General features: G+C 46.5%; 1 protein-coding gene across 1 annotated transcript in view; it reads right to left on the bottom strand.

Moving 5' to 3' along the window:
- The window catches only part of NEURL1 (neuralized E3 ubiquitin protein ligase 1), a 79,239-nt gene extending 61,574 nt beyond the window's left edge, over positions 1 to 17,665 (bottom strand). Inside the window, exon 1 of the mRNA XM_004749329.3 lies at positions 16,989 to 17,665. Coding sequence (XP_004749386.1) covers positions 16,989 to 17,073 — 85 coding nt within the window. The 5' untranslated portion in view covers positions 17,074 to 17,665. The remainder of the gene's footprint in view (positions 1 to 16,988) is intronic.
- Between the last annotated feature and the right edge of the window lie 2,944 nt (positions 17,666 to 20,609).

Here is a 20,609-nt window from a genome sequence, read left to right on the forward strand (position 1 = left end):
TATGCCCTAGGATCTGAAACTTAGCACTAGACAGTAAACCCCCACTTTCAGAGCAAGCCCTGAATCTTGGGAAACTTTCTTCTCAACAACTGATCTAGGTTCTTGTTGTATTTTGTTTCTTCAACACACCCTCAACTTGGGGACCAGACAAGGAGACCCAAACTCTCTAAAACAGTTTCCTTCAGATTTTACAGTGAAGGAACCAGAAGAATCTTATGTAACCAGAGCCTCAGTTTCTAGGAGCGCAGCACCCTGATGCAGAAACTTCCATGTGAGTGGCAATCTGGTCACTCACAGCCTCATCCCACCACTTCCTCTGTGCTCTGGGCTCCATACCAAGGGCTGAGTGGCTAGTTGGTTTCCTCAACCCCAGAGGATCTGCCAGCCCAGCCCAGGAGATGGAAAACCCCTCTGCACCTCTCAGGCCTAGCTAGGCTGTCTCTGCCCTGGAAAGAGATTTCCTCACTCATTATTGGTCTGTTCAGAATTTTTTTCATTTTTATTTTTTTAATTTAAATTCAATTATTTAACATATAGTGTACTATTAGTTTCAGAGACAGAGTTCACTGATTCTTTAGTCTTATATAATATCCAATGCTCATTATATCACATGCCCTCCTTAATGTCCATTACCCGGTTACCCCATCCCCCACCCCACCCCTCCAGCAACCCTCAGTGTGTTTCCTATGTTTAAGAGTCTCTTGTGGTTTGTTTCCCTCTCTGATTTTTGTCTTATTTTTTTTTTTTCCTTCTTTCCCCTACGATCCTCTGTTTTGTTTCTTAAATTCCACATATAAGTGAGATCATATGATAATTTCTTCTCTGATGGACTTATTTTGCTTTGCATAATACCTTCTAGTTCTATCCATGTCACTGCAAATGGCAAGATCTCAAATTTTTGATGGCTGAGTAATATTCCATTGTACATATATACCACAACTTTTTTTTATCCATTTATCTGTCGATGGACATCTGGGCTCTTTCCGTAGTTTGGCTACTATGGACATTGCTGCTATAAACACTGGGGTGCTGAAATTTTCTACTTCTTCATGATTCAGTTTTGGTAGGTTGTATATTTCTATGAATTTATCCATTTCTTCTAGGTTGTCCAACTTGTTGGCATATCATTGTTCACAGTAGTCTCTTATGATCCTTTGCATTTATTTGAGTCTTCTCTCTTTTTACTTTATCTAGTGAAAAGCTTGTAAATTTTATGTCTTTTCAAAAAAAACAAGTTTTACTTTTGTTGGTCTTTCTGTTATCATTCTAGTCTTTATTTCATTTCTTTCATTATTTCTACTCTGATCTTTGTTATTTCCTTCCTTCTACTAACTTTGGCTTTAGTTCATTCTTTTGCTAGTTCCTTGAAGTGTTAAATTAGGCTTTTTGGATCTTTCTTTGTTCTTAATATAAATATTTATTGTTATAATCTTCCCTCGTAGAACTACTTTTCTTGCATCCTGTAAGTTTTGGTGTGTTGTATTTCCATTTTTGTTTGTCTCAAGATTTTTTTTAAATTTCCTTTTGGATTTATTCTTTAACCAACTGGTTATTCAGGACTATGTTGTTCAGTCTACAAGAATTTGTAAACTTTCCAACTTTCCTCTTCTAATTGATTTCTAGTTTCACACAATTGTGGTTAGAAAAGATACTTCTTCAATATGTTAAGACTTATTTTGTGGATAGCATATGATCTATCCTAAAAAGTTTTCTGTGTGCACTTTAGAAGAATGTGCATTTTGCCGCTGTTTGATGGAATGTTCTGTATGTGTCTGTTAGGTCTATTTGGTCTAAAGTGTAGTTCCAGTCCATTGTTTTCTTATTGAGATTCTTTTGTTTTTAAGATTTACTTATTTATTTGACAGAGAGATCACAAGCAGGCAGAGAGACAGGCAGAGAGAAGAAGGAAAGCAGGCTTCCCAATGAGCAGAGAGCTCAGTAAGGGGCTCAATCCCAGGACCCTGAGATCATGAACTGAGCCGAAGACAGAGGTTTAACCCATTGAGCCACCCAGGAGCCCTCTTGTTAATTTTCTGTCTGGATGATCTATCTATTGTTAAAAGGGGAGAACTAAAGTCCCCTCTTATTATGGTATTACTATTTCCCCTTCCAGATCTGTTAATATTTGCTTTATATACTTATGTGCTCTGATGTTAGGTGTGTATATATTTACTATAGTTATTTCCTCTTGATGAGTCGATCCCTTTATCATTATATAATGACCTTTTCTCTTTCTTTTACTTAGTCTATTTTTTATCCTGTAAGTAGAAGTACCCTGCTTTCTTTGGTTTCCATTTGCCCGGAATATCTTTTTCCATCCCTTTATTTTCAGCTTAGAGATAACCTTGAAGCTAAGTGAGTCTCTTATAGTTGGGTAGTTCATTGGGTCTTGTTTTTCTATCTAGCCAACCACTCCATGTCTTTTAACTGGAGAATTTAAACTATTTATACTTAAAGTAATTATTCATAGAGAAGGATTTACTCTTGCCACCTTTGACCATTGTTTTCTGGGTATTTTATAGAACCTTTGCTCCTTTCTGCCTGTCTTTCTTTGTGATCTGATGATTTTCTATAGTGGTATGCTTTCATTCTTTTCTCTTTATCTTTTTTTATACCTACGATGGGTTTTTGGTTTGTAGCTACCATGGGGTTTACATAAAACATCTTATCACAGTCTGGGGCACCTGGATGGCTTGGGCTGACTCTTGATTTCGGCTCAGATCATGATCTCAGAGTCGTGAGATGGAACCCCAAGTGGAGCCTCAGCATGGAGACTGGGATTCTCTCTTTCTCCCTCTGCCCCTCCCTGCCCTCATGCACCCACACACACTCTCTCTCTCAAAAACAAAACAAAAAGCCAACATCTTATCACAGTCAATGTTAAGCTGATAGCAACTCAACTTTGTTCACATACAAAAGCTCAACACTTTTACTGCTTCCCAACCATTTTACACTTTTTTTTTAAAGATTTTATTTATTTATTTGACAGAGACAGACACAGTGAGAGAGGAAACACAAACAGGGGGAATGGGAGATGGAGAAGCAGTCTCCCTGCTGAGCAGGGAGCCCAAAGTGGGGCTCAATCCCAGGATCCAGGGATCATGACGCAAGCTGAAGGCAGACACTTAAGAACTGAGCCACCCAGGCACCCCATTTTATGTATTTGATGTCACAATTTACATCTTTTTATATTGTATATCCAGTAGCCAATTATTGCAATTATAGCTTTTTAAAATTCTTTTGTCCTTTACCCTTTATACTAGAGTTGTAAGTAATTTATATACCACCACTAGGATATTGGAATATCCTGAATCTGGCATACATTTGGGAATTTTATACTTACCAGGGAATTTTATACTTTCATATGTTTTTATGTTACTAGTTAGTGTTCTTTCTTTTCAAGTTGAAGAACTCTTTTAGCATTTCTTATAAGGCAAGTTTAGAGGCTATGAACTACTACAGCTTTTTTTGTCTGGGTATGTCTGCATCTCTCATTCAATTCCAAAGGATAGCTTTGCTAGGTAATGTATTCTTAAATCTCCCAACAAAGAAAAGTCCAGGACCACACGGCTCCACTGGTGAATTCTATCAAACATTTACACAAAAATTAACGTCAATCCTTCTCAAACTCTCAAAAAAAAAAAAAAAAAAAAGAGGAGAAAAGAAAACTACAGGCCAATATCCCAACGAACATAGATGCAAAAATCTTCAACAAAATATTGGCACACTGATGTTTGATCTTACACCATGATCAAGTGGGATTTATCCCTAGGATGCAAGCATGGTACAACATATGTAAATTAGTAAATATAATATACCATATTAACAAATATGTATATAATAAAGATAAAATATCACATGATATCTCAACAGACGCATAAAGAGCATTTTACAAAATTAACATCTTTCGGTCACACTCAACAAATTAAGTATATATGAAATGTCTCAACATAATAAAGGCCATACATGACAAGTTCACAGCTAATCAGATACTCAATGGTGAAAAGCTGAAAGTTTTTTCTTTAAGATCAAGAACAAGACAAAGGGACCCACTCCTGCCACTGTATTTAAACAGTGCCAGAAGGACACCTGGGTGGCTCAGTGAGTTGAGCATCTGACTCTTGATCTCAGCTCAGGTCTTGATCTCAGGTTGGTGAGTTCAAGCCGCAAGTTGGATTCCATGCTGGGAGTGGAGCCTACTTTAAAATGTTAAACAGTGCGGGAAGTCCTAGCCAGGGCACTTAGACAAGAAAAAAATAAATAAATAAAAGGCATCCAAATCAGAAAGGAAGAAGTAGAACGGTCTCTATTTGCAGATAACATTATCTTATGTATTGAAAAATCTCAAGACTCTACCAAAAAACTGTTAGATTGATAAATTCAGTAAAGTTGCAGGAGATGACACCAGCATACAAAAGTCCATTGTGTTTCTATACACTAACAACAAACTATCCAAAAAAGAAGAAAACAAATCTATTTACAATAACATCAAAAATAATAAAATACTCAGGGATAAATTTAACCAGGGAGATGAAAAATCTATATACTGAAAAATATAAAACATTGATGAAAGAAATTGAAGAAGATACAAATAAGCACAAAGATATACCATTTTCATGAATTGAAATAATATCATTAAAATGTCCATAATGCACAAAGAAATCTACAGATTGAAGGTAATCCCTATCAAAATTCCAACGGCGTATTTTATAAAAATGGAAAGTTACAATCTCAAAATTTGTATAGAACCACAAAAGAGAGGCACCTGGTGGCTCAGTGGGTTAAGCCTCTGCCTTCGGCTCAGGTCATGATCTAAGGGTCCTGGGATTGAGCCCTACATCAGGTGCTCTACTCAGCAGGGAACCTGCTTCCTCCTCTCTCTCTGCCTGCCTTTCCACATACTTGTGACCTCTGTCTGTCAAATAAATAAAATCATAAAATCTTAAAAAAAAAAAAAAAGAACCACAAAAGATGCTGAATAGCTAAATTGTGAGTCAGAAGAACAAAGATGGAGGCATAGCACTTCCTGATTTCAAGCTATAATACAAAACTATTGTAATCAAAATAGTATGGTATTGGCATAAGTGCCAACTGGCAGATATATAGATTAACAGAATAAAATAATGCAGAAATAAACCTATGCATATACAGTTAACTAATTTTCAACAAAGATGCCAAGAATACACAATGGGGAAAGGATAAATGGTGTTGGGAAAACTGAGTATCAACAAACAAAATAATTAAACTCACTTAAAATAATTAAAAGGCCTTTACCTTACATCATATACAAAAATCAACCTAAAATGGATTAAAGACTTAAACATAAGACCTGAAACTATAAACTCCTGGAAGAAAACATGGGAAAAAGCTTGACACTGGCCTTGACAGTGATTTTTTGGGTAGGATCCCAAAAGCACAGGCAATAAAAGAAAAAAATAAATAAACAAGTAAGACTATATCAAACAAAAAAGTTTCTGCACAACAAAGGAAACAATCAACAAAATAAAAAGGTCACCTAAGGACTGGGAGGAAATACTGCAAACCATATGTCTGATAAGGGGTTAACCTCCAAAATACATACTGAACTCTTAAACTCAAAAGCAAGGAAATAATAACAGTAACTCAATTTAAAAATGGACAAAGGACCTGAAGAGTCATTTTTCCAAAGAAGACATACAAATGGCCAAGAGGTACATGAAAAGATATTCAACATCACTAGTCATCAGGGAAATGCAAATCAAAACCACAAGGAGATACCACCTCACACCTGTTAGGATGTTTCTTATCAAAAAGACAGATAACATGAGGACATGAAGAAAAGGGACCTCTTGTACACTGTTGGTGAGAATGCAAATTGTACAGCAATTTGGAAAACACTATGGAGCTTCCTCAAAAAATTTAAAGTAAAACCACCAGCGGATTCCTTGGGAATCCTTGTCTTGAAATCTTTGTCTACAAGAGAGAGATGCACCGCCTGCGGCTTCATTTCTCAGCCCATTCTTCCGCATTCTGTTTTACTATATGGCCATCCATCCAGTCCCTCCTGCTCTCCCCTTCCTTGACAGTTTAATAATTTAATAAGTACCAAGCCCCAGGGCGAGGGTCTGGGGCTTTGATCTCACTCTGGGAAAACCAGAGCAACCTTGGCCTGTCCAGGCTGATTTATGGCCACCTTTCATGGTTTGTGTGTGAACGCTGAGAGCCAGGAGCCACCTGAGAAAGCCTGGCTAGATCAGGTCTCAAGGCCCCTGGCTCGGGGGCCAGAAGCCAGGTGCACGCACGTCACCCCGCAGATGTCAGCACCCTGAGTCTGCCCACTCTGCAGGAGCCACCTGTGACAGGCAGAGGCAATATCAATTATGGATGGTTTCCCAGCTGGTAGAGATGGAGTTAAGAGCCCAGAGCCAGCCCTGCCCTGCTCACCTGACTCTCCTCCCAGCTCTAAGACCTCAAAGCTTGGGTGGGACGCAGCACTCAAGGGAACACCCACACATGTCTGAACTAAATAAGGCTGGGCTGTGAGCACCTCAAGGGCAGACCCAAAGCCCAGTATTCACGTCTCCGTTCTCCATACCCAGCGCCATGTCGGGCGCCAAGAGGGCACCAATACACCAAGTAGGTCACCCGGAGGCTCCCTGCGTTTTTATTCACACTGATCGAGGCTAAGTGGCACCTGGATGGACACCCTCTCTCTCTCAGAGGCACCTGGATGGACACCCTCCCTGGGACAGACACACTCTAGGCTGACCCATCCCCTGGAGCAGATCTGCCTTTCAGCGGATGCTGGGTGGAAAAAGGGCGAGCCACTGGGGGGGAAACGAAGGTGAAAGCCAGGAGCATGTGGACCTGCCACCGCCCTATTCATAAGACCACACCTCCTCTGGCGGTGTTCTCCCCTGTCGTTGTCCCCTGCCCAGCCTCCCCAGCAGCCAGGCTGGCATTCCAGGGCAATGGAGGCAAAGAAGACCACACAGTTAAGCCAGCAGACATACCTCCCTTGCCCTTTCCTGCATCCCAGAAAAGATCCCCTCTCCTGCTGCTGCCCCAGCCTGGCACAGGCAGCCTCCGTGACCACAGAAGAGAGACAAAGGCAGTGGTCTCTTAATGATTTTCTGCTGAAAGTTCCTTGGCCCAGGGGGTCAGGATGACATCAGCCTGGGATCACTCCCCACCCTCTCCACAGTTAACAGGAGCCAACTCTAAACTCTGCCCTCAAGCATGGGGGCTTATGCCAGGCCCCCTGCCGGGAACAGCCGGCCCTGCTGCTCTCCACACCCAGCTCCGTGCTCTCAGTTAGGGCTGGCACCGCCTCCTTTGGAGAGCTTTTAAAAATATGGAAGATCTTTCTTTCTTTCTTTTTTTTTTTTTTATACATGGGCGCTCTTGAGAGAACAAACAGATGGTTACCAGAGGGGAGGTGGGTGAAGGGGATTAAGATACACTTATCTTTTTTTTTTTTTTTTTTTTTTTTAAAGATTTTATTTATTTATTTGACAGAGAGAGATCACAAGCAGGTAGAGAGGCAGGCAGAGAGAGAGGAGGAAGCAGGCTCCCGGCTGAGCAGAGAGCCCGATGTGGGGCTCGATCCCAGGACCCTGGGATCATGACCTGAGCCGAAGGCAGCGGCTCAACCCACTGAGCCACCCAGGCGCCCCAAGATACACTTATCTTGATGAGCACCAAGTAATTATAGAATTGTCGAATCATTATATTGTACACCTGAAACTAATGTAACACTGTATGTTAACTACACAGGAATGAGAAGAAAAAAGAAAACCTTGGGAGAGCTTTTCTTCTTTTCTTTTTCTTTTCTTTTCTTTTCTTTTTTTTTTTTTTTTTAAATGTCACAATGACATTTAAGGTGGCCAGTGGCATTGAACAGGCAGGGGTCAGGGGTGCCAAATGAATAGCTCCACACCCAATAGGCCAGGAGCAACCCTCTGGGAACATAAAGCCCACCCCGACTCATCCTCAGATCACTTCCCTAGAGAAACCTTCCCAGACCCCAGAACAAGGTCAAGTGCACCCCCGTAGCTCCACAGTCTTCTCTTTCACCGCCCTTATCCAAATGTAACTGATCTGACTAAAGAAACAGTTGACAGAATGAAGTAGTGCTTGGGCCTCAGAGAAGTGGAGTGTAACTCCAATTCCTTAAGTGAGGACCGTGCATGGGGACTTTCTTCCCAACAGTGCAATATGGAAAGGGGGAGAAAAGTATAACTCTAACTTCATAATGAAGAAATCAGACAGGCACTACCTCAACCAAGTGATCAAGGTCAACATCACCAGGAATAAATCATGTTGATTGCATTTACTGTTGATATGTGATGGAAATGGCACTTCACCTCTATGGTCTCGCTCTCCAAAACCTTTATAGCAATCTAATCACGAGAAGAACATCAGAGAAATCCCAGGAAAGGGGCAGTCCACAAGACACTTAACCAGTTATCCTCAAAATTGTCAAGGTCACCAAAAACAAAAAAAGCGTAAGAAACTGTCAAAACCAAGCGGAGTCTAAGAAAACATGACAACTACATATATAAGATGGGCCCTGAAAATATAATGGGGTATCCTGGATGGGATCCTGGTACAGAAAAAGAACACTGGGAAAATGAAGGAAATCCGAATAAAGTATAGACAGTAGTTAATAACAGTGTGTGGATATTGGCTCATTATTTGTCACAAATTTTCCATACTAAAATGTTAATAATGGGGAAACTGGACATGGGGTATCTGGAAACTCTCCATACTATTTTGCAATAATCCTGTAAATCTAAAGCTGTTCTAAATAAAGAGGTTACAGGCATACCTCATTTTATGGTACTCTACTTCACTGCACTTTACAGATACTGAGATTTGGGGTTTTTTTTTGTTTTTTGGTTTTTGTTTTCCTGCAAATTGAAGATTTGTGGCAACCCTGAATCCAGCCAGTCCACTGGCACAGTTTTCCAACAGTATTTGTTCACTTCGTGTCTCTGGGTCACATTTTGGTTAATTCTTGCAATATCTCAAACTTCTGCATTATTATTATATTTATTATGTGATCAACTATTGATCAGTTATCATTCAGGGTTGCCGCAAACTATTCCCCTATGAGGTAGCAAACTTAACTGGTAAATGTTGTACGTGTTCTGACTGTTCCACCAACAACAATAGGGAAATTAGGCCAGTTGGTGACCCTGCATTGGCCTCTAAGTGTTCAAGCACAAGAGCCTTGCACTTCTCACTTTAAATCAAAAGCAAACAGTGATTAAGCTTGGTGAGGAAGGTGGGAGATAGGGAAAGTGAGGACTCTTATGCCAAGCAGTTAGCCAAGCTGTGAATGCAAAAGAAAAGGTCCTGAAGGAAATTACAAGTGCTCCTCCAGTGAACACATGGATGATACGAGAGCGAAGCAGTCCGATGGTGGATATGGAGAAAGCTTTGGTGGTCTGAACAGAAGATCAAACCAACCACAACATCTTCTTAAGCTGAAGCCTCAGCCAGAGCAAAACCCTAACTCTTCAGCTCTGGGAAGGCTGAGGTAGGTGAGGAAGCTGGAGAAGAAAAGCCTGAAGCTAGCAGAGGTGGGTTCATGAGGCTTGAGGAAAGAAGCCGTCACCACAGCATGAATGTATAAGGGGAAGTGGCAGGGGCTGCTGTAGAAGCCACAGCGAGGCATCCAGAAGATCCAGCTAAGATCATTCTGGAAGGTGGCTGCACTCAACAGCAGATTTTCCATGCAGATGAAATAGCCTTCCAGTAGAGAAGATGCCATCTAGGACTTGCATAGCTAGAGAGGAGAAGTCAGTGCTGGGTTTCAAAGCTCCAAAGGACAGGCTGACTCTCTTGTTAGGGACTAATGCAGCTGGAAACTTCAAGCTGAAGCCAATGCTCTTTGACCATTCTGAAAATCCTAGGGCTCTTAGGAGTTATGCTAAGTCTATTCTGCCCATGCTCTATAAAAGGAACAAGAAAGCGTGGATGACAGCACATCTGTTTACCACATGGTTTACTGAATATTTTAGGTCAACTGTTGAGAACTAAAGCTCAGAAAAAAAAGATTCCTTTCAAAATATTACTGTTTGTTGACAATGCACCTGGTCACTGTAGAGCTCTGACAGAGACAGACGGTGAGATTCATGTTGTTTTCATGCCTGCTGACACCACCTCCACTCTGCAACCCATAGATCAGAGTCATCTTGACTTTCAAGTCTTATTATTTAAGAAATGCATTTCATAAGGCTGTAACTGCCTTGGATAGTGATTCCTCTGATGGATCTGGGCAAAGTCAACAGAAAACCTTCTGGAAAGGATTCACCATTCTAGATGCCATTAAGAACATTTGTGATTCATGGAAAGAGATCAAAATGTCAGCATTAACAGGAGTTTTGAACAAGCTGATGCCAGCCGTCATGGATGCCTCTGAGAAGTTCAAGACTTCAGTGGAGAACGTAAGTGCAGATGGGGTGGAAACAGCAAGAAAACTAGAATTAGAAGTGGAGCCTGAAGATGGGGCTGAATGGCCGCCATCTTGTGATAAAACTTTAACAGATGAGGAGCCACTTCTTATGGACAAACAAAGTGGTTTCTTGAGATGCTGCAGAGATTGTTGAAAGAGCAACAAAGGATTTAGAATATTACATAAACTTAGTGGATAAAGCAGCGGCAGGGTTCAAGAGGATTAACTCCCATTTTGAAAAATGTTCTCTTGTGCTTAAAATGCTATCAAAGAGCATGCATGTTACAGAGAAATCATTCTTGAAAGGAAGAGTTAATTGATGCAGCAAACTTCGTCATCATATTTTAAGAACCTGCCACAGTGGCATCTGGCTGGCTCAGTTGGTCAAGCATCTGACTCTTGGTTTCAGGTCATGATCTCCCCAGTCATGGGATCAAGCCCTGTGTCCGACTCCATGCTCAGCAAGGAATCTGACTGAAAATTCTCTCCCTCTGTTCCTCCCCCCACTCAGGCTCTCTCTCAAATAAACAAAATCTTAAAAAAGAAAGAAAGAAAGAAAAGCGAGCCACAATCACCCCCAACCTTTGGCAGCCAACACTGAATAGTCAGCAGCCATCAACATCAACCTCAAGGCAAGACCCTCCACCAGCAGGAACACAACTGACCGAAAGCTCAAGTGATGGTTAGCACTTTTTAGCAATAAAGTATTTTTAATTAAGGTATGTTCACTGTTTTTTTAGACAGAGTGCTACTGCACACTTAATAAACTACAGTATAGTGTAAACACAACTTTCATATGCACTAGGAAACCAGAAAATTCATTTGACTTGCTTTATTGTAATATTCGCTTTACTGCAGAGATTGGCAGCACAACCCACAATATCCCCCAAGTGTGCCTGTATCAAAAAGAGAAAGAGCAGTGGGTCCAAAATCAGAAGGATTTTGCCCAGAATCCAGCCCCACCTCCTATCAGTCATTTGACCTTGAGCAAGTTGCTTAACCTCTAAGCTTCGGTTTATCCATCCATAAATGGGGTTAATAATCATACTTCACAAGGAGGTTTTTAAAAATTACACGCGATAAGGAGTGCCCGAGTGGCTAGTTGGCTGAGCAGCCAACTCTTGATTTCGGCTCAGGTCATGATCTCAGGGTCATGGGATCGGGCCCTGCATCCGGCTCCACGCTCAGTGTGGAGTCCGCTTGGGATTCTCTCTCTCCCTCCGCCTCTTCCCCTCCCCCCACTTGCATGCACACATGCTCTCTCTTTAAAATAATAAATAAAATCTTTAAAAAAAAAATAAGTGAGGTAATAGGTATAAAGAGGCTCCAACACACAGCATGTTCATACTTATTATCGTATTCCGATTTATTTTTGTGCATTTGTCATTTTTCCTCCCATCTGCCTCTCCACTGGAGGGGAAGCTTCCTGGCAGCCACAGCAGCAAACCCTCATCTAGTTTGTATACCACTGTATTCTCATGCCTGTAAGAGTGCCTGGCCCTTCATCGATGCTTAGTATGCATTTGTTGAACAACAGAATGAGCCCTTCCCATCAGAGCATTCCCTGGAACCCCAACTCTTACCCTAGGAGAAACTCAGTTCCAGAGCCCAGCCCTACCCCCCATTTGCAGTTAGAGCAGAGAGAAAGCCAAGGCCTCCCGCCTGCCTGCCAGTGACTCTTATCTATTTCCTTCCCTTCCTCTCCTAGACCTTCTTTTCTCTCTGCCTGGTCCCCCACAGGCGTCAGCACCTGCTCATTTCCCAAAACAGCAGGATCTGGGTAATGACCTCTGATAAGCATCTTTTAATAAACCCTGTAGCTGGATCTGTCATCAGAAGCTATATTCTTCCCCCCTTCCCACTCTCACCCCCATCTCCTCCCACTTCCTGGGCATTGGAACCTTTGGTGTCGCCAGGCTGGCCCCCAGTTCCCCTGGGCCTCTGGATTCTGGCTTCCTGGGCAATGGCCAACAGGCAACCCAGGCTATTCCATAAGCGGGACCCTCCCGAAAGGCCTCTGAGCTCAGCAGCCTAGCCCAGCTCTGCCTGTGCCACCCCGCTTGACCGCTGGCCAGTCCACTTCCCTCCATCCCCACAGGCAGGTTTCCCAGGCGTTACCAAGGAGACCACTCGCATCCTGCCCAGGGTTGCCAAAGCAACCAGTTCAGTGAGAAGCAGCCCCCAAGCCTCTAGCCCTTGGGAGAGTCACAGACCAACAAGAAATAGGCCTAGGCATCTGGCACATCAGGATAGAGGCATCCCTGGCACCCCCTGGGCAGTGCCCAGCTCCTGCCCTCCTTCTCTCACCCCTTCCTCCCCCTTGCTCTTGCCTATCTGGCCTCCATGTTGGCCTCTGTGATTGAGAGCAGATGCCAGACCCTCAAAGTGCATATCTTGGAAGTGAGCACATCCCATCCCAGAGGGTCAGGGAAAAGAAAGCCTAATGTGCAAAAATTCCCCCAAGACCAAGTTTCTTCCCCATGGGCTCTGGTGTTCTGTGTAGAAGTCCCAGTTTCACCACTTCCTAGGCCAGTGATCCTGGACAACATTCTTTGCCAAGGATTCAGGGGAGGAGGTAATGGAGAGTGACTGCTTACTGGGCACAGGCTTTCCTTTTGAGGCGATGAAAACATTCAGGAACTTGATAGAGGTGATGGTTGGACAACACTGTGAATGTACTAAATGTCACTAGACTGTACAGTTTAAAATGTTAAAATGAGAGAGCACCTAGGTGGCTCAGTTGGTTAAGTGCCTGACTCTAGGTTTTGGCTCAGGTCATGATCTCATGGATCATGGGACTGACACTCACGTGGGGTTCCATGCTCAGCAGGAAATCTGCTCGAGGATTCTCTCCCTCTGTCCCTTCTTCTCACTCTCTCTCCCTCCCTCTCTATCTCTCTTTCCAAAATAAATAAGATAAAAAATAAATAAAATGTTAAAATGGTGGATTTCATGTAAATTTCACTACAATTTTAAAAATGATGGGAGGTGGCCCATCCAAACCTCATCTATAGGTGACCACTGGGGCTGGAGAATCCTCCACAAGGTTTTCAGTTACCTTTCCCTCAACACTTAGCAATAAGCAGACAGGCACTCAGAGAGAGCTGGGAAAGGAGAAAGTTCTTTATTCTCTGTATTTGTCTCCATGAAGCAAGTGCCCCTTGCCCCAGTTACCCTGTGCCCCTCACTGAGAATATATACACACAGTTACCGATTCCCACCTCCAAGCCTCTGCTGTATGTCCCTTCCCCCCTCTCATCCCCATACCCTAGCACACCTGCTGCACCCCTTGTCATCTATCAAATTTCTGCAGTTCCTTCCATGACCAGCTCAAAGCTGCCTTGCCTTTTCAAAATAGCTCTTCAGCCCGAGAATATTCAGGCATGTCAGAAGACCTCACCTCTAGTCCAGGCATACAGCAACTCCTCATAACTGTCTGTTGGTCCTAAGCCCAGAGCTATGCCTTGGATCTCTCCCCTGGACCCTCCTAGACCAACACTGTTCAGACTCCAGTGGGAATCACCAGCAGTGAAGTCAGTGTGTCTCCAGGGAGAATACCAAAACCTATAAGCTGAAAGGTAATAGACAAGCCTCATTTCATGTCAGCCTGACAGCCAGACCAATCTTAGATCTCCAGTGTGTCCCAGGGTCCCTATTATGCCAGACCTCTTCCAGTTGCTTTAATTAAAATGGTGAGAAGTCAACAGAGATTGCAATTATAGAAGGAGAGGAAAAAATCGAGAGTTCCCCACCCCCAGCAAATTTTTAAGACAGACACTGATATGAATTAGAACTAGATTCAGGGTGAGTACAGAAGCAATCTGAACAGAAGTCTGGGTGGACAGGCTTAGAATCACAGCCAGTATTGAGGTCAACACCAATACAATTAGAATGGAATTCTGGATGACCATTGATACATCAGAGAAGACTACTAGGTCAATACTGATACAGTTAGAAGGGAATTTGGAATGGACACTAAAACAATCACAGAATAAAGCTGATGGCTTTATTAGGGTGGGGAGAAGTCAGGATCAGTGTAACCCAGGCAAAGGACAGAGGGTACCTATAGGTGGCCGTCATGGGCACACTCTAATCTTTCATCTCAGGCTTGGAAGGAGCAGAATCAAAATTTTCATGGCCACCTCCTTTAGGTGTGTGGGAAGGGAGAAGAGAGTGGATTCTGGTAAATCAAGCCTGAAGGGAGATGGGCAGAGGGAGGGAGACAGGCAGGGGGAGAATTTCACTACCATGTAGTCCCCAGGAAGAAGAAACTCAACCCTGTAAATCAGGGAGGCAGCACAAGGGGGTTTTCCCAGGCCACACAGGTGAGAAGTCAGCAGAGGAGAAAGTTGGGGTGGGGGCAGGGAAGTGGGAGGCTCCCAGACTTTTTCCCCGCCCCTTTCCTCCCTTGCTGAAGACCCAAGCCACAGAGACTTCACATCCCCACAATCCCACACTTCAGGTAAAAAGGGATGCAATTACTAAAGCATTTTCTGGGCTTCCCTAGGGTCAAGGATGGAGCAGGCCTGCCTTCTTGGGGCAGTTTGTGAGCAATTAAACCCCAAGTCAACTCATTGGCCCAGCTACCCTATCCTCGAAGGGTTCAGCCTGACTTAGCCACCTAATGCACTAAGTGGGCAAATCACTCTCCCTTCCCTTCCTTCTTCTCGCTTGCGAGGGATGACAATGCACGAGAGAATGTCCACTGGTTCTTCCAACATTAGGAGTCTTTCCAATACTCTGAAATAGTCTTTATACATGTTAATACTTACAGCTTATTTCTGATGATAAAAAAAAATACTTGCTTATTATAGAAATTTTTAAGAAGAGTGAAGTATAAAAAAGAAAAGAAAAAATCTTACATGATCCCATTACCGAAAGAAAAACTATTGTTAACTTTCTGGTAACTTTCTTTTTCTTTTGTATTCATATTTTCTTAACAAAACTTGGATCTCACAGCCTATACAACTTTGTATCCTAATTTTTCAACCACCATTAATTATGTTGCACTGAACATTTTCCCAAGGCATCAAATATTCTTCAAAAATACAAATTTTAAAGATTGCAAAATACTCCACCAAGAGGATGTACCATGATTATAGGGCATTTTCCTAGTATAAATAACACTACCATGAACATCTTAGCCTGATGCATAAATATTTGCCTGGATCTCCATTTTGCTAGGATCAGTTCTTCTGGGGAGGATCATAAGGCCAATGAATGTGTTCTTTTAAAAAGATGTACCACCATATTAATTTCCAGAAAGACACAACAAACCCACTGATCTTCCCAAACGCAGTGAGAGCAGAAGTTCTGAAAGGTTTGGAGTTAGAATGCAGAACAGAGGTCCTGTCCCTCCTCTCTCGCAGTCTGGAAAGTTAACTGTCCAGCGAAAGAGAGGACAGAATTCCAAGTCAGAAGATACAGCTCTGCAGCCTAGCTCTGCCTCTCACTGGCTTCAGGAACCTAAAACAAGCATTGGTTCTCCTCAACTGTAAAATGGGTATGATTAGTTTTGCTGACCACTCAGAACAGTTTCCAAATGCTCAGGCGTTTGTGAAAGTTCTTTGTAAACTTTAACACTTTGTCAAGGGGTATGACTATTATCCTTCACAACACAAGGGGCTGAAGAAGTGGGTGGTTCTTTGTGAAAGACCAAGCACTTCCATTCCTGTCTCTTAGTCATCAGAATGCCCAAGTCATCAGAATGCTAGCTGGTTCTAAGGGTGACAGAAAAGCAGCTTTCTGAAGGGAATCAGTGGGTCTGGGTGTCTGGGAGGACCCGGGTGTGTCTTACAAAGGTCAGAGACAGCATTGGAAGCTGCAGGGCTGAGAGGACTGGGCCTAGGGCTTCCCTGGGGGTGCTGGGTTGGTCTGGGGATTTAGACAGCAAAGACATTCCTGGTAAATGTTCCTCTTTCAAGGCCCCAGCCTTTCCTTTCTAAGGTTCTGACTGGACATCTGGCCCTTGGAGGAACCAGAAAGCAAGCTGAGTCAGTGGATGCAAAAAGTCAACAGCTGCAGAAGACTCCAGAGGCCACCAGCTCTGGCCCCTTCTTCCAGGCTGCTGTAAGTCAGTCCTGGATCTTTAAGATCATCCAATTGGAAATGCAACTAGTGCTTCCAGCATGACCTCTCCAGCCCTGGGCAGATGAAAAAGAGAGATGCCGCCCTTGAAAAGCACAGCTGTCCGGTCTGAGCATCCTGCCACACTCCCCTACCCAATGGGCAAATGCCCTTCCCAACGCCTGCACGTTAGCCTAGCATCATGGCCTGAGTTAACTCCAGTGACGTTCCCAGTGCTGGCAGGGACAACTGCGCAGACCCCACGGAACGCCATCCTCCCGGTTTTCGACATCAGCATCAGCAGCCCCCTACCCCGAGCCCACCTCCAGGGCCAGATGAGCACCTCGAGTCTCCAATTACGAACAACAGGTGGCACCTGCCCGTCCTCCCCAACTACACCGCTCCACGCTCCACGTCTCCCTGCCCCTCCACCTGCGCCCCAGTCCTCAGGCTGCGCCCGGCCCGGCGGAGCCTTCCTTACCTTTGAGGGTTTGGGGGTGGCCCCGCGGCGCCCGGCTCGGGTTTCCTCGGGGCAGAGAGGGGATACTGGAGAAGTTGTTACCCATGGCATCCGGCCCCAGGGGGTTCGGCGCTCGCGGGGGGCAGGAGAGGCCGGGCAGGAACGGAGGTACCGTGTGCGAATGTGTGCGCGCGCCGGCGCGCGCCGCCGGGGGAGGGCCCTGCCGGGGCTGCGGCCGGGGGCGGGCGGGCCGCCGCTCTCCTCCCTCTCTCGGGGTCGCGCCGTCCTCGGCGGCTCCTGCCCGCCGCGGGGGTCCTCGCGCGAGCCGGCTACCTGCCTGCCATTCCCCGCGGCGGGGGCGGGAGCCGCGGGCGAGCCCCTGGGCCGGGGCCGGCGGTGGCGCCCGGGACTCCCCCGTTCCTCGGGCTGGCGCTCGGGTTCCCGCAGCTGGTGGGCGGCGCGGAGGCTCCGGCGAGCTCCCACCGGGCCATAGAGTCACGGCTCCCGGCGCGAGCGCTCGGCGGCTCGGCGGCGGGCTCGGTCCCCGCCCGCGGGGACGGCCGCTGCGGCGACGTGCGTGGCGCCCTCCCGCCTGCGGGTCCGCATGGAGCGGGGCTCTGTGGCGCGCGGGGCGTGCTGGGCGCTCCCACCCCCGCCGGCTTCCTCCCGCGACCGCCGCCCCCGCTCCCCGGCCGCCGCCGTCGCCAGGATTCCCTGGCTCCGGTTGTTATGGTGACAGCTGCGCCGGTGAATGAGCGTCTTAGTGACACGCGCGCGCCCGCCCAGCCAGATGTGTCCCCGGGGCGCGCCGCGTTCCCGCTGCCACAAGTTCTCCGCGGCGCTGGGGACCCGGCCCGGACCGGGATGAGGGGCCAGGCAGATGCCGGGACCCGGGGACTTGGGCGCGTTTCTCTCACGGGTGGTGGGACTTGGTGTCGAAAACAGAGAAAGAGCGAGAACGGTGAGCTCCCTGGTGGCCAGGAGCAGGGCGAGTAGCTCTACTTCGCAGCCTCCCTAGCGCTCAAGGCCTGGCCCACAGGCAAAGCTCAAGAAAAAAAATTTTTTTTTGAGGAGTGAATGGTTGATTCGATGAGTGAGGTGAGGTTAGAAACGCCAGCACTTGACCCTCGGCCCGCAGTTACATCTGCGGGTGCGCTAGGGCAGGGGCTCAGGACCAGAAGCCCAGCTATCCGGTTTCTGCGCACATCGCACTGGGGGCCTTGGGGTAAATACGGGGCCGGACCTAGGAGACTGGGTTGCTGGCCAAGCTGGGGGAACAGATCTCAGGGACAAACCATGAGAGAACCACCAACTCTGAACCCATTCGTTCTGACAGCTGTAAGACTGGGGGGGGGTGGGGGGAGAGGAGCCTCTGTAGTTCTTAGCAATCACAGAAGTCTTCCTAGAGGAAGGGGCTTCAGCAAGTTGCCTATTTGCATGACTCTCTTATCCTCCAGCTCAGTATTGCTCCCAGGAAGCCTGCAGGAAGGGGTAAGGGAGCCATTCTCCTTCTACATGGTCCTAGGCTATCTCCTCCTCCCTGTCTGCTGGGGTAGAAGATGAGCCACCGTCCCCTCAAACAATCGGACTTCCTGCCCCTCTAGGTCACCTCTGATTCTCTAACTGGCTTCAGCAACTTTGATCCAGAATCCAGTGTGAACTTACAACAAGCATCTCATCTGTCCTCTTAGGGAAGGTTCTTCTTCCCTCAGGACTCCATGAGATGGTTCCTCATTATTCAGGCACAGTTCACATGTCACCTCCTGACCTTCCCTGTCCACCCCAACTAAAGAACCTGCACCACCTCGGCCCATTTTCCACACCATTATTGGGGGGTTCTTTGGGGGAGGGGGAGGGATTAGCATGAAAGTAGCCTTTCCCTCTTATTTATGTTCTGCCTCCCCCACTAGAACATAAGCTCTGTGAGGCTAGAGGGCAGGTCAACTCTGCTGACCGTGATGTCCCAAACCCCTAGGGGAGTACCTGGCACATGACAGACTATCAGAAAATACTTGTGAAATGGATGAATCTGCCTGCCGCCAGCAGGACTTCACTAAGAAGTCACTGGAAGTGAGGCTTTTTACGTCCATCTCCTGCCCCCTGACCCCCACCCATTGCAGGCATCACATCCATAAATGTCTGGGACTCCAGGCAAGCTAGAAATATCCATGGCAGCTGCTCTGTGGGGTCTGAAGGGAAAGACAGCCCCCACCCCCACCTCCAGACTCTTAAATGCCCAAGATCACGTGCCCAGTCAGCTGCAGAATGGACACAGGGGCCAGGGGTGCTGTCTTATTTATGGGCATATCTCCTCATGGCTGGCTCCCAACCAGTGACTCATGCATCAGAAATCCATGGGCTCTGAATGGCAGCACACTCACGCATTGACACACGCACCTCTCCACCCTCTCACACACTCATTTCTACACTAGCGTACACATACTCTCATGCATACGCACACACACCCCTGAAGTCTGCTGCAGTGAGGTCACCGAGAGCTGCTGCTGGCCTCAGAATAAATCTGAAGGCCTGTATAGACCAGACTGATTCCCCCAGAGTGTGAGCGAAGGGCGGGGCTCCTGGGAGGATTTGCAGAGGGTGGCTGGGGGGCGTGGCTCAGGCCTGCCCTGGGGTCCCACCCCTGCCTTCCCCAAGGAGGAGGAGCTGGTGCATGGGCACCAGGGGTTGGGGGTGGGATGACGGAGGCCCCAAAGGGAGAGGACAGCAGGGATGTCACAGGCCCCACATAGTCTAAAGCTGGGACTGTGGGCAAAGCAGGGGAGAGACAGAGAAGGTCAAAGGGAAGAGGAAGTAAGGGCCAGAGACTAGTGCCTGGCAGGGGAGCCCAGAGGTGGCCACAGGCTCTGCAGCCCAATCCCAGGGAGTCTCACGGGAAGGTAAAAGGAATCAGGGACACAGGCGGGGGAACTGAGAGCAGGAAAGAAACCTCCCTGCCCCCAAAGAGTTGAGGAGGTAATGGGAGCATCTGCGGAACCAGGAGAAGATAAGGGATGCCTTGTACTGGCTCTTGGGGTCACGAGGGAGTGCCTCTGAAATGTTGCGCCCCAGGTCACCTCCCTGGCCTGGCCCTCGCCCTTCCAGGGAGCTCTGTACTGTGGAAAGGGACGCTAAGTCAAGTGTCAACTCGATGCAAGTGTCTGGCCAGGCAGGGTCCTAGAGAAGGCAGGCGTGACGGCATGGGACTCAGAGAAGCTGAGAATTAAGCCCTCGGAGAGTCCTGTCTCTCAGAAACCCTTTTCTGGCAAGGACTGTGGTTAGACCCAGCTCAAAGGATCAACGAACTCTGCCAGTCCCCTTCTGGACACTGGGGCAGAATCCCTGAGGCATCTAGGACATTCTTCACCAAGGCAGCTGCCAGGAGGCAGGGAAATGGCGTGTGTGGCCCCCACGGGTCCTGTCTAGCCCCATCCTGGTAGAGAGGAGGGAGGAGGAAGCTGCCGGGGAGACAAGGCTGGATGAAATCACTGTTTTGGTGACTTCAGTAGAAGCTATTAATACCCATGAGGTGGGGCTCTGGTACCTGTCGCCGTGGCAACCCCGCCTCCCCAGTGGTATGGATTCCGAAGGCGGTGCCCAAGAGGATGGGTGTTGGTGCACACGTGTTTGCATGTATGTACATGT

Source organism: Mustela putorius, unplaced genomic scaffold (genome assembly GCF_011764305.1).
Source record: "Mustela putorius furo isolate JIRA1106 unplaced genomic scaffold, ASM1176430v1.1 tig00003909_pilon_pilon_pilon, whole genome shotgun sequence".
NCBI classification, from domain to species: domain Eukaryota; kingdom Metazoa; phylum Chordata; class Mammalia; order Carnivora; family Mustelidae; genus Mustela; species Mustela putorius.